The 13,503-nt window shown below is 48.0% G+C and overlaps 7 protein-coding genes across 7 annotated transcripts, besides 4 other annotated features; all 7 read right to left on the bottom strand.

Annotated features, from left to right (window-relative positions):
• Positions 1-157: 157 nt before the first annotated feature.
• Positions 158-204: a microsatellite.
• Positions 205-985: 781 nt separating this feature from the next.
• Positions 986-1,023: a sequence feature (A-rich).
• Positions 1,024-1,896: 873 nt separating this feature from the next.
• Positions 1,897-1,938: a microsatellite.
• Positions 1,939-1,992: 54 nt separating this feature from the next.
• On the bottom strand, positions 1,993-3,372 carry Tco025E_07075 (putative amino acid transporter, putative,amino acid permease; the record flags this gene model as incomplete). The annotated part of the gene is made up of 1 exon (XM_029373942.1): positions 1,993-3,372. The coding sequence occupies one exon, from the start codon at positions 3,370-3,372 to the stop codon at positions 1,993-1,995; it is 1,380 nt and encodes a 459-aa protein (XP_029225929.1).
• A 272-nt stretch (positions 3,373-3,644) lies between these two features.
• Positions 3,645-3,661: a microsatellite.
• Positions 3,662-3,711: 50 nt separating this feature from the next.
• Tco025E_07074 (uncharacterized protein) lies at positions 3,712-4,197 on the bottom strand (the record flags this gene model as incomplete). The annotated part of the gene is made up of 1 exon (XM_029373941.1): positions 3,712-4,197. The coding sequence occupies one exon, from the start codon at positions 4,195-4,197 to the stop codon at positions 3,712-3,714; it is 486 nt and encodes a 161-aa protein (XP_029225928.1).
• A 940-nt stretch (positions 4,198-5,137) lies between these two features.
• On the bottom strand, positions 5,138-6,157 carry Tco025E_07073 (uncharacterized protein; the record flags this gene model as incomplete). Its single annotated transcript, XM_029373940.1, has 1 exon — positions 5,138-6,157. The coding sequence occupies one exon, from the start codon at positions 6,155-6,157 to the stop codon at positions 5,138-5,140; it is 1,020 nt and encodes a 339-aa protein (XP_029225927.1).
• Positions 6,158-6,498: 341 nt separating this feature from the next.
• On the bottom strand, positions 6,499-9,531 carry Tco025E_07072 (uncharacterized protein; the record flags this gene model as incomplete). Its single annotated transcript, XM_029373939.1, has 1 exon — positions 6,499-9,531. One exon carries the CDS (start codon positions 9,529-9,531, stop codon positions 6,499-6,501), a length of 3,033 nt encoding a protein of 1,010 aa, XP_029225926.1.
• Positions 9,532-9,928: 397 nt separating this feature from the next.
• Positions 9,929-11,101, bottom strand: Tco025E_07071 (calcineurin A2 subunit; the record flags this gene model as incomplete). The annotated part of the gene is made up of 1 exon (XM_029373938.1): positions 9,929-11,101. One exon carries the CDS (start codon positions 11,099-11,101, stop codon positions 9,929-9,931), a length of 1,173 nt encoding a protein of 390 aa, XP_029225925.1.
• Positions 11,102-11,409: 308 nt separating this feature from the next.
• Tco025E_07070 (alkylated DNA repair protein alkB like protein 4) lies at positions 11,410-12,084 on the bottom strand (the record flags this gene model as incomplete). The annotated part of the gene is made up of 1 exon (XM_029373937.1): positions 11,410-12,084. One exon carries the CDS (start codon positions 12,082-12,084, stop codon positions 11,410-11,412), a length of 675 nt encoding a protein of 224 aa, XP_029225924.1.
• A 474-nt stretch (positions 12,085-12,558) lies between these two features.
• Positions 12,559-13,296, bottom strand: Tco025E_07069 (putative phosphomannomutase; the record flags this gene model as incomplete). Its single annotated transcript, XM_029373936.1, has 1 exon — positions 12,559-13,296. One exon carries the CDS (start codon positions 13,294-13,296, stop codon positions 12,559-12,561), a length of 738 nt encoding a protein of 245 aa, XP_029225923.1.
• Positions 13,297-13,503: the final 207 nt, after the last annotated feature.

The following is a 13,503-nucleotide window of genomic DNA, read 5'->3' as shown; positions in this document are numbered from 1 at the left end:
CTCGCAGCCTGCACGGGGGCTAATATGGCCCACAACCGCAGTATCACTAACACACGCAAGAAGCAAACAATAAAAAAAACGAGAAAAAAAGAAACTCAAGGGCACGGGGCATTGTATACACATACACAACAGTGACCTGCTGCCCTTTCCGGCACGCACAGGAAACAACAAACAGAAGAAAGAAGCGGGACGGGAAAAAGGAAAAGCGGTGCGGAAGTAAATGAGACATCACAAGGAACACACCGATCAAATGAAAAATATATATGTATAAATATAACAAAAGTGTGTGGAAACAGCCCATGGCATGATAACACAAAGCCCGGGATCCGCCCACGGAGTGGCAGTCGTTAGGGGCCCGCAACCGCCGCCCCCTCCGCGCGGGGAGTAGCGGGGGCAGAAGGAACTGCACACGTTGCCCTTCAGCGCGGTCTCCCTCAGAAGGGAGATCAAGTCATAGACCAAGAGTGCAGATCAACAACGAAGCGCTATTCCCTGCTGAGCCCCATCCAGCGGCGAACTTTTCCCACTATCTGGGAAGGAGCTGGGTGGTTTCATGGTCAACAGCATAAAGTTATCAAGGAAGAAATAATAGAAAAGGGCCAAGGAAGAAAAAAGAATGTTTCGCGTGGTCCATAGTCAGGGTATTTTAAAAGAAATATACTTTTTATTCCTTGCGCGGGCAGCATCTATGGATAACAAACAAAATGAAGGGGGAAGTAGTCAGCGTAAATGGGGCTAATGTTGGCTGTCCGTTGTCTTTAGTGCATTACCGTTACACTCTCTTTTTTTTTATTTACGCCCCTACGGCCTGCCAGGAACTTCTCCTTACACGCCATAGTCTCCTCTGAGGTGGTGGAGGACGAGGTCAGGAAGAGAGGGAACATACAAAATAAAAAAAAAAAAACTTACGTTGATGGAGATGAATCGGCTCGTCACACCTCCACTGCAAAGGAACAGTGACGCGCACAATTGCCCAAATACGTCGTTTTCTTTTTTTTTGTTTATTTGCTCTCTTTTCTTTTTGGTTCCTTGAGTACGTTGTGGGAGAAAGTAAGTTGACAATCGCTTCAAATGGGAAAGGCAACGTCATGGAGAAGTTCTCTCGACCTCTTTCTATGCGAAAAGTGAGCGCAGCTCCGTCTATTGTCCTGCGTTGGATCCGCGGGGGAGTTCCTTCGGCATAATGGGGGGTCTCCCACCGCTTGCCGATACCTGCGGCGCGCCACCGAGGCAAACTCGGCCGAGCGTCCCGTGCGGGTGTGCGTGCGCCAGGCCCCCGCTTCACCGCGAACGCCGGAGAACAGCCGAGACGCCCAAGAGACTTGCCGTTGTTCTTGACTCGACAGCAGCAACGGGAGTGCCTTCGCAACGGCACCGTCCATAAGCGTGGAAGTAAATGTGCGAGTGCAGAGGCCCCCGACGGTAAGGCCGCAGGGGCCCAAATAAAAAAAAAAGAGTGTGGTTGCAGCCAAAAATGAAGGTGCAAACAAAAAACGACGGCAACAGCAACAAAAGAAAGGCAAAGAACACAATAAAACAAGCAAATGTGCCACTGCCGGCTTTCTTCCCCGCACAGACACGACACGGTAATGCGGCGGATAACGCGGTGGAAAAAAGAACTTCCGGGAACCACACTTAAAGACAGGGCGGTGTTCTCTTGGTAGAATGGGTGAGGGGGCCTTTTCCTTCATCGAGAACCCACTGGGGTACAGCAGGCGCCGGGGCGAGCGTCAGGGTTGTCCGCGACGGCGGAAGGCACATAACTGCTTATATCCTTCCCTCTTGTACACCGCGAAAGAGAGGGTTACCACGTCGCCCGGCCGCGTTATCTCAACTTGGTGTACGTGCTTCGGAGGTAGAGGGCCGCATTGCATAAAAAGTAATGCATGCCTGCGGGTATGTATGTATGTATGTATGTATGTATGTATGTATGTATGTGCCACGTTTCACAACGGACTGAATGTTGGATAATTTTGTTAGCTGGCATGATCCTCAGGCAAATGTGGAGTAGATTGTTGCGCCTGTGCCAAAGACAACAGAAATCACGCCTGCAATGAGGGAGATGTACGTCATGGTGTAGTGGAACCAGCCGACATTCCTCAAAGTCCATCCACCAGAGTACATGTAAAACAACGCCGGATAAATAAAGCCTATGAATCCACCACACAGCGCCCCTGCTAGATCAAATGCGGTGCTGATTCGTGGGATAAATAAACCACAAAGAAGCACAAAAGCGGAGATAAGAGTTACGGTTGCGATGTGCTTCCAGTACGGTAGAGCATTAATGTCCCAGCCCAAGATATAGTACACCGTGTTTCGGCAGGGAATCATATTTAGCGCGTACGACACACACAGCTTAACGATAAGTCCCACGTACGCCACCATCATCAAAGGCTCAGCGACGGGGTCAAACATGTAGAGGACGGACTCCGCAACGCCTTTCCCAAACTCCATGTACCCAAAAAAACCCGTTGTCCAATATACAACGGAGCAGGCTGTCATACTAAGCGCCGCGCTGAGTAGCAGTTGCCTCGTACTCCGCACCTTCATCTCGAAATACGCCGGAAATGCGACAGCGTGGCACAAGTACGCAAAGACAAAGGCGCCAATCCCCTCCATAGCAACGTTTCCGCTTGAAACAAGCCGCATCTCCGATCGCTTTGGGAGTCCATTGTTGCAGGCATGGACCACAATAAGAACGGCAAAGTAAACCACAAACGCAACTCCAATCGCAGAAAAGTAACGCAATGTATTCACCTCCTTCGGGATTACCAGCGGAAGCATTCCCAAAAGCCACACTGCACACGTCATCACACGTATGCCAGAATCACTCCTCAAAAATTCCGGGATTCCTGAAAAATGTCGCAATATTGGAGTCATTAGAGTCCCCGCCGCGATGACGTATGCGACGGCCGCACCAAAGCAACTCAGACCCATGACAACAGCCATAAAATAATCGGCGCCTTTCCCCAAAATACCTCTTGACATTTGTTCAAAGGCACGATAACCCGTTTTCTCCATCACATAGCCCAAAATGGTCACCGTGTACACCGTGAATATCGTCATGAGCACAATGTAAATCGTCCCCATCAAGACTCCAGAAGCATGAAAGGCCCATGGCAACGTGATGACGCCAGCACCCAGAGACGCCGAAGCGAGACTAAAGCTGTTGGAGAGAATCCCGCCATGCGGTATCACTTTGCCAAGAAGCGAGGCAAAGCATCCAGTGACGCGTTTCCCATACCCCTGATGGGACGCCAAAGTGCCGGTAACTGTGGAACTCCCCTCCTTTTGCGTGCCGAGAGAAGGAACACGCGCTGAGTCAGAACTCGCGCCGCCCCCCTCTTGTGAGAGTTCGGGTAAACTCCCCATGGCGTCGGGTTGCGCTTCATTAAGCAAAAACACAGGAATTGAAAAAAAACACGAGAAAAAGGTGCATATTCGGGTTATACCCCAGCCCTTGGCCAGACAGCAGGTCAACGAAAATAAAGCAAAGATAAAAAGAGCTAAAATAAGAGAAACTTTCCTTCGTTTGCTCTTGTCTTCCTCTGACAAGTAGGCATCGCTCAGCACGATGCAACACCTCTGCGTGACAGACATTTCCACTTCTATATTTACATAAGAATAGGGGAACAAGAAAGATGATATATATATATATATAAACAAAAAAAAGGAGAGACATACAAAGCCAGCAAAGCGCTCAACCGTCATCTACTCCAGCACGCCTCGGCGAGAGTCCATTGGCTCGTATGGATAGCGGCACAACCGCGCGATGTACTCCTCATTTTGTTCCCTATCAGCTTCCCACTTTTCAACGCAGTACACCGACTTTGTTCCTTGTAACCGCTTCAGCATCTTTAAGTTTTCGGCCTCAATACGCTGCTGCTCCCTCACCCGGCGGCGTTCCGCGTCACGCTCGACGTTGCTGCTGCGCCACGGCTCCTTGTTATCAATCCCACCACCTCTCTTCATGATGGTGGTCATGTTGGCGACAAGGCGTCGGTTCCCCTCCTCAATACGTTTACAGCGCTCCTGCTCCATCAGCGCCCTCTTATTGCTCAGGCTCAGCGCATGGGGTGGTTTGTTGTCAATGCAAGACTTCTGCTGCTCCACCCGCTGGCGATGCTGCTTGTACTCCCGCTGGCGCTGCTGCTCAAGCCACAGCGCGGTGGCCGTCGGCTTCGGCTGCACGGGCATCACCTGACGTCCGACGCTTTGCGCTTCTCGTTGTTTCTCCCCTGCGGCAGTTGCCTGCACCCCGCTTCCCTGGCCGCTTCTATTCACTGCACAAACACCGCTTCGCGCCCCCTTTCCAACACACTGATGAAAAAAAAAAAAAGAGAAATCGAAGATTTGATGTTTATGTGGTGCTGGCGGGCTCCCCCTGTCACGTGAAGGCCGAGACGCCAGAGAGAAGTGGCGGGGTCAACCCCGTGCAGCACTTGGAAGCAACACGAAAAAAGCTAACGGCGAACGCAACTATACTTCCCCCACCACATCAACAATGACTCTTCCTCGCTCTCCCACCTCATTGCACGGGCGCTTGTAATGGGCAACGACCATTCAGCCCTCCGCCCCCCTCTCCCTCAGTCGTCAGATAAAAACTGCACCACAAAAAAAAAAAGAGAGAACATTTCAGAAGGCGGTAAAGCGCAAAAACACGTGGCGGCGACGGTTGTGGCAGCAATACACGCCGTTAGGCCGGGGAAGCAGGCTCACCTGCACCGCTGACTTACGCGTGTTGGGAACGGCAACAGCAGCCACCACCGCCAAACAAAAACAAAACAAAAATACGAACTGCAAGCAGGTATATATCACAATCCATGCATGTGCCTAAATTGCAGCTTGCATGCCGACGCATACGACGCAGCAATAATGTGAGTGGTACGGGAGCTGTGGCACAGCAAGGGGGAGGAGAGGGGTGGGCGAGGTGGATGAAACTTCAACGGAACCATCACAGCTACGTCGCATTCACATGGCACCCACACACTCACGCATAACAAATAAGAGAGAGAGAGATACTAGAATTGAAAAAAATGGAGGATAAAAAAAGCACACACACATTCAGATAAGTTGTTATTTCGCTCTCCATCACGTGCGGATGGTTTGTTCGCGCGGGTGGTGTATACATCACGTACTATGGAAGGCGGGCCCGATAGGATTCAATGAGGTCCTGACGACAACTTGGCGCAAGCAGCGTGTACCCCTGCAGTAAGACCGCCAAAGGCACAAGGACAAATCCTGTCGGATCACGTCTGTTTTTATCCACAGGCTCCAGTGACCTGTCCTTCACGACATAGAAATCCGGCTGACACACCATCTGAATGAAGAGTTGAACCTGCTGCAGTTGGGTGTCAGAGGTTGTCATTGTGTTCTTTGCCTCGGCGAGCTCCCTATTGACGCCTTGGAGTTGCGCCTGCGTGCGCATGAGGTCCAGCTCTAGTTGCTGCCTGAGTTTCGAAAAATTGACCTCATCCTTCTCTTTTTCTCCCTGAAGTCTTTTATAGTCATTTTCCAACCCCGTCTTTGCCCTCCACGCCTCCTCAAGTTGCTGTCGAAGACCATCGTTTTCTATCTGAAGGGAATTTAGTTTTTCTTGCGCCTTTCCTTCACCGACCCTCGACGCGCGTTCGTCGCTGAGGCTGCGAACAGCCGCGTCGCGCTCCTCTCCAGCTACTTGAAGAAGGCGACAAACCTCGGCGTTGGTTCCGCGCATGAAGTCCCCCTGAAGCTTCATTAACTGCAGGATACCATGGACGGTAGACGTTCGCCGCTCCACTTCCTCCGCCAATTGAAGTTGTGCTACCGCCGCCCTCCGTCGAAGTTTTTGCTCCTCATTGTTCTTCACCCGTAACTTGTCCAGTGCCCGCTGCAGCTCTGCACTAAGCTGCCTAATTTTGTTCTGCTCAGCCTCAACCCCCTCGTCCCGGGATCTTCGCTGCTCGCCAGAATGCGCCAGACGCACCTCACCTGTGCGGTTGCCCTCCACAACGGCGTTAAAGGGGACCAGGTGGGGTGCATTGTGGTGCGAGCCAAAAGTTATCACAGAGTGTTGCAGCGGCACTAGCGACGGTGCTCGTTTTTCCTTGCACGCCGCGGCGGCATCCCGCCTCGCATAGGTGAGCGGAGGCATGCAAGGAAACTTCACACGTCCCATTGTCTACACCTGCAGAGCCACCCCTCTGCCAAATCCCAGTTTGGGCCTGTAGAGAGGGAAAATGTGTGTATATGTGCGTGGGAGAGAGAGAGACGAAAAAAAAAAGAAATGAAGAGAGAAACAGGAAGGGCGCGAAAGCAATGTGAAAAAAGACGATGACGCACTTCACCTCACCCCGCGCGACACACACGACGTACAATAGCGCGCGACCCACAAGCCCTTATCAGGAGGTGCGTTATGCAGCTCAGTTAAACGAGTAGAAGAAAGGCGGAGCCTCCACGCATGCCACGGAGGTGAAAACCCAGAGCCCAATGAAGCGGGCATTCGCCATCGGAGCCCCCTCACGACGATGCCTTGACGGCGTTCAGCAGATCCGACAACTCCTTTAGCTCCGAGCGCGAGAAACAGCCGGCAGCGCCAGGCCCGTACCTCAGCACCAAGGGTGACACTTTTTGTAGAAGGTGTCGCAAGTCGCGTGACACCTCGCCCCTGCAAACCTTCCCTGCCACCGCGCCTTCCCCTGCTTCCTCCCCTTCCCCCGCCTCCGCTTCTTCCTCTTCTTCCTCCTCCTCCTCCTCGGCTTCTTCCGCCATCGCGTCGCCTTCCTCGTCCTCGTCGTTGCTCAGAGAGGCCTGCGTGGCGAGATTCAGCACGCCTTTCCCAACGGCAACGAAAACCGCCACCTGCAGTGGCAAGTTGGCCTTCCTTCGCTTCCCCTCAACCCATGTCATTTGTTGGTCACAGAGTCTCTCATCCAGGGGCCACTGCAGCAAGAGATCTAGCAACGCATCGCAAGAGGCAAAAAGAACTTCTTTCCCAATAAAGAGACTCATCTTTGGCAGCCATACGGAAAAGGTGTCAAGAAGAAGACCGGATGACCACAAAACATTCATGAACGCATGCAAATGAAGTTTCATTAATACAGCTAGAGGAGCCACAAGTTCCTGAGTCACCGTATCGGTGCAAACTGTCATCAGACGACGCAGAATGATTGTAATCATCCGCTCAATCTCATCCTCTTGAAATGCACTCGTATTCTGAGCAATGACAACCAAAACCTTCCCAGAATTCATCAATGAAGCTTCTCTTACCTCTTCCCTCAGCATGGCCATAACAACCGTGACAAGTACGGAAGAAAATGGATACGGTTGGAGCTCCCCCCCTTGCAAGGCAGCCATTCCAGCACAACCACCAGCAGCTGACTGTCCCACGTCCAAATCCGGGAATGACCTCTTCATCAAAGAGTTGGGCACAAGAACCGTCATTGCTCCCACGTGTGGACATCGCCGCAATAGAGCAGCAAGGCAACCCGAGGCAGAGGATATGATGGAAGACTCCTCCGTTGCAAGTAACAGTCCACAAAGGGAACCAAGCAAGGCGTCAGCCGCCTTCACCGCAACCTCATCCGATCCCTGCGCGAAAATGCACGTCAGTATTTGGACAACGAAAGGTATAACACAATACTCTGCCACACCACACGGACTGCTCAGGACGTCCGCTAACCAGGAGAAGTGACCTGTAAGAAACTCATCCCCGCCGGAATCTGTAATCAATTCGGCAAAAAGCGATACAACCAACTCTCCCATATTTGGATCTTGAATATGATTTCTCCAGCAACGAAACAGGTTGTTGTAAGATTCTGGAGAGGCAACACCTCTTCGCTTACGTTGACATTGAGAAACCCATTCCGTGTAGATCTCAAGGCATATGTATAACAATTCGCCCGAAGTGGTTTCATTTACCAGCAGCGAAAAGAGTGCGTCCTGTCCAGTGGAAAAAAGGTTTACAACATCGTCCTTTGCAGCCAACGGAAGAATGTAATGAAAAAATCTGCATGATGCGGCACAGAGTAAGGGGGCAGGGCTTGATAAGGAAATTACTGCCTTGGGAAGAAGCGAGGCACAAAGGGGCTCCACATCTGCCCCGCCTCGTTTCATCAAAGTCAATAATATACTCAGCAATGACAAAGCTCGAGTTGATAGTAGCGCCGGACCGTGTACATCGTCTTTAATTAGTATTTGCAGAAGTTGAGAGAGACAATCCACACCTGCAGCAAGGATCGCGTTGGGGCATCGTCGCAAGAGAACCTCCAGTACAAATAATATGCTTTCCCTCCGCTTCCATGACCCTTCGGTAGAACTCAGAGAGGCAAGAAGAAACCCCAGAACATGTCCCCCCTCTCCAAGAACCGACACACATATCCTACAAAAATCTGCTGCCGTATCACGAACATTCCATACCACTTCCTCCTCATGCTCTTCCTCCTGACGAAGAAAGGCATTTGCCTCACTAAGCAATTCCCCAGCCTCTATATCACTTAAGGTTGTGTGCGACAAAACGAGACCCAGGAGCGATGATAGACTGTTGGCCATGACGTTGGCTACAACACTGCTCAGACTCTTCACCTGCGCCATAAATCCCAACAACTCCCAACGTTTCGCCACAATTTGTTGGATAACAAGACGTGCATCGTCGCCACTATCCATGCTTTCCAAGCCTTCCAAGTAGACACCGTTATCCGCTTCAATCCGTGTCAGTAAACCGCAAAAAAAATTGGCTGTAATTCCTTGCCTTGTCCATTTGGCAAGACGCAACATGCCATCGACGAGTGTCATAATCTCCAATGTCTGTCGGTTTCGAATAGCATATTCTTCCTCAAATAATGGAAGGATCGGTGTCAGTAAAGCAGCTGCCAAGGCCGGGAAAAAACTATCCCATGTTTCCTTTATGAATCCAAGCAGTTGAAATTTTCGTATTGATACTACAGGAAGAATAAGTTCTCTCAATACATTGACGGCCATACAAGTGGTCTCGTTCGGAGTATCAGAAATGGCACGTCGAAAAAAACATGGTACAAGTTGCAAAAGCTCGTTACGAGTGAAAGAGTCAGGATAAAGATGGTGTAGCAGCTCGGAAACCAGTAGCATAGCGTTTAATTCCAGTCGAGCTGAATCGACCGTACCAAATGAATCGTGCAGAGACTTCATGAAGAAATGCATAGATTCTGAAACCAGCACCTGCTCTGTTTTGCCCATGGATTCCATTCTTAATATAATTAGACTTATAACAGCCGCAGAAAGATTTGCTACAGGGCGATCCTCTTCCACAGAGAGCAGATTCAAAAGGATGTTATTCACATCAACACATTCTTCTATTGCAACAACACGGAACTTTTGCTTTAAAATACTCAGAGCCAAGAGACGATGACTTCGGGGAATACTCCCCAAATTCAAACAGGCATAGTGAGCCAGGTGTGGCAAAAATCCCCCGCAGGAGGAAAGGCGATCAATTTCCTCTTCCGCTTGAAGTCTTATAGAGTTTTCTGAACTAAGAGCATGTTGCAAAAGCTTCGTTAACTCTTCCACCTCGGCCATGGAAAGAGAAATAGTGACCGTAAACTACAGTCCAGGCACCACTGCCTACTCTTGACAACGAAACCCAAGAAGCAAATATATATATCAGTAAATAAAGTAAAAATGAGGGTACAATCAAACTACGAAGCAGAACAACAACAGCAGCACAATGATACTCAAAAAACAGAGAAAACCACACACTAACATCATCACACACACAGAAAAAAAAGCATTTTCAAACTAAAAACACGCCGACATTCCATACATGTTTGTCATCTTCCTCTTCTTCGTTTTCAACCTTAAATGCGTAACCATTTTTTCTCTCCTTCTCTCCTTCTCCCCATATCATGATGTGTGTGTGTGTTTTTTTTTGTCACTTTTGCCAAGCATTCACAATGGCAGAACTTTAAAACCTTTTCTACCCCTCGGTTAGAAGTGAAGCAAACACATCGCGAAGACATTCCGTCAAAAAAGGAAAGGACCAATGAAACGCGTTAATGTGGTTTGGAAGAACATAGGGATGTGGTGAGGAAAAAAACTGCGTCACGTTCACCTTTTCTCCCTCAATACGAAGGACAGCCCCTTTGTTATCAAACGTACCGCAATAGTTGGGAGCTGAGAATACTGACATCATGCATGGGAAGTTCGAAGTACTATTGAATCGATAAAGCTTGTAACCTTCATCTTGCAGTTCATGACCTCGAATAACACAAAGAAGTGTATTCTTCATAAGAAAATGTTTTAGGCTCGAGAAATTGAACAAATAACTACATCCTCTTTGTTCATTAACTAGGAAACGAGGTGTGGACCCATAAGATGGACCTGTGCCAGGGGTATAGTAATCACCCTTTGATCCTCCGCTAACTGATGATGGATTTTCAACATCCCAAAGGGGATCTGACCATAGCAAATCACACATAGCACCTTTTGAAGGAGGTTCTCTAAAGCGGTGAATACGTTCAACGTGTCTTACTCGCAGCACATCCGGTGAAAGGCCACCATGAACGCAAAAAAAGCGCTTATTCACTAAGGCTGCTAACGGTAAACAGTCAAAAGCCTCTATGATCGACCGATAAACTTGCTCGTTATATTTCCTTATGCACTCCTCTTGAAAGCCAAAAAAATCCGTCATCAAACGAGATTCGTGATTCCCACGAAGCAAAAAGACAGAGTTAGGAAAATTGAGCTTTGCTGCAAGTAAAACCAATATACACTCACAACTAAAAAAACTACGATCGGTGTAGTTCCCAAGGAAGATATATTTCTTCTTCTCATCAAACATACCTCCCATTCGAAGGATCTTTGCCATATCATAGAATTGACCACGAATATCGCCCACCACAGTAATTGAATCATCATCGATAGTTAATACGTTTGGCTCAGCACGCAAAGTCCCAGATGCATTTTGAATTATACTCAAAGCATCATGTTTTCCAAGACGTCCTTGGCGAAGAAAGTGGGCAATCATGGCATTTAGATTAATTTTGCCCCTCCTATCAATCAACACCGCACGCTTTATTTCATCCCAGTAGGGTGGAGGAACAGATGTCTTTCCCCGGTCCTTTTTGAGACAATCTGAGGTAGACAGCATACTTAGTGTCACAACTAACTAAAAATAGGATATATATATAGCTATACTTATAACAGAAGGCAAAAGCAACAACAACAGCTAAAACTAACAAAATCAAATCAAGCCAGAGAAGATCAAAAGGAACAATAACATTAGAAAAAAGCTCAAAAACAATAAAGAGAGAGGAGGAAACATATATACGTGGGAGGGGAGGGGGCGACACAGCCAAGGCATCCATTGGAGTACACCATAGATAGGAAATGATAAGACGACGCAGCAAGGTATCCTCAATTTTATACACTGTATCCAATAGCATACAGATTCCTTAGCTAGACAAAGATGGAGGTCCTTTTCATCACATCCTTAATAACTTCATCATCGACGTCTAAAGCATCAGAAAACTCTCTGAACGTGAAGGATATGCGGCGTTTTTTAATATTCTCTAAGCGAATACCATGCAGCCAATCATAGCGACTAACATTTGATAGCAGAAAGAATGCGCCACGAGGTAGAAACACGTCAACAGCTGCTCCTTCACTATTCACAAACGTCATGACGGTATCTTCTAACAGATTTAGTCCACCAATACGATTACCCCAAAGCCAAGTATCATCAATATGAGGGTCAATACTACTGCTGTTGGCATTGGTATACTCTAACGCGGAGACCTCAACTATATGGTACTCCTTCATAGTTAGCTGTCTTACAACCAACTGGATCCTTTTCATGATACTCTCCAACTCTTTAGGCATACCAATTACACCAGAAGTATTAAGTTTTCTTTTTTTAAAGTTGGCTCTCGGACCAAAATCTTGCTTCCTTCTTCCACTCTGAGAATGCTTCCAACCAGAAAACGACGACGACTCATCAAGGAACCTAACCAAATTTCCTTCATCCATAATCGATAAAAACTCTGGTATGACAAAAATCCCTTCAAGTCGAAGATCGAGGTTTGGCGTAGCGCCTTCATGATCCGCACAACCTTTAAAGACTCCACTATGCATCGGGAAAACTGTATTGCATTGGCAACAAAGCCCATACTGGCTTGATCCCACACATGTAAAAGAGCAGGAAGAAGTTCGCCCCGCACCATATTGTTGGGATACTACGTCAGAAGTCTGAAGAAGAGAGACTTTCTGCCCAATGATAGCCTGCACACGCTCAGAGCCTATACAGCGTCCACAGTATCGTATACCTGAGCAGCAACATCCCTCCTTTTGCTCCATTTGCGACGTACAGGGAATCCCTAGGCTCTCTATAAGCACTTCTACTAGGAAAAATAGTGGGGGAAGAGTAAGGGGGGAAGAAAAAAAAAGAAGTAGTCAAAACGGATTTCAAAAAAAACAAAAGTAAATAACAACATTAATCAGGCATGAAACTCAACAAAGAGAAAAATGGTAAACCAACACACACAGCCCTCTTGCAAAAACCTTCGAGACACAAAGGACATCCCCCTTTTTCTTGAAACCATTTTTCTATTATTTAGAAGAAATCAATTTGTCAACTTCTTCGATGGTGTCTTTGTATGACTTTACAGAGTGTCCAATGGTCCGCTGGTCCATGTAAATTTCATAATCATTACCACCCTCATCAGTCTTGTCACCAAAGAAGTGAATTTCATCAAAGTCCTTCTCCAGAAAGCGCAGACAATACCTTTTATCCCATCCATTTGGAAAAACATCAAAACTGATTTGACCCCCAATAGAATACTTTAGCCCGTACTCCGGAAAGGCCTTTTGAAGTTCTTGGATAAGCTTCTCACGTACGTGATGTTCCTTGTCATACCGTTCAAAATCATCCCTTTCTGTCTGAGAGCAGTTGCGGCCTATCGGGGAGACGTTAATCATTCCATTCCTATATTCAATAAATGTACCTCGCTGAACGGGAATATCGAGATCCGAAAGAAGGCGCATGGTTTTTCGAACAAATTTCACAATGCGTTCATTTCCAAGTTCATGGAGGAGGCTTTGTCGATGAATTTCCTTCCCATTTTTATAGGCCAACAAGCCATTTTCGGCAAACACGTAATCAAACTGTTGTAGAACATCATCCCCAAGTTGCTCACGCTGCTTGGCAAAATCGGATCCACCAACGATTCCCATTGTGAATCCTGCATTCCTTGCACGCCGAATAGCCTCCCGGACCTCATCTGGTTGAGAACGCCTTGGCGGAGTCAGCGTTCCATCAATATCAAACAGTAAAAGAACCTTCTTCATATGCTTTTCGACCACCATTATAAGGGCTTGCAGAGAGAAAAACACACAAAAAAAGGAGCTAAACAGCAAGGCAGTAAGCATAGGCAACGTGAAACGACACGCAGTGAGGCAATATCGAGAGAAAAAAATATAAGAAAAGAAGTAAAGCCCAGAAAGCCAACGCCGCGACGTGCCACCCGCGCGTACAACGACACAGCTCAAGCGCCG

This window comes from Trypanosoma conorhini, assembly GCF_003719485.1.
Source record: "Trypanosoma conorhini strain 025E chromosome Unknown Tco_14.4_contig_00519, whole genome shotgun sequence".
NCBI classification, from domain to species: domain Eukaryota; phylum Euglenozoa; class Kinetoplastea; order Trypanosomatida; family Trypanosomatidae; genus Trypanosoma; species Trypanosoma conorhini.
Note: the sequence above shows the minus strand (reverse complement) of the source record. Positions and strands in the feature narration are given on the sequence as shown.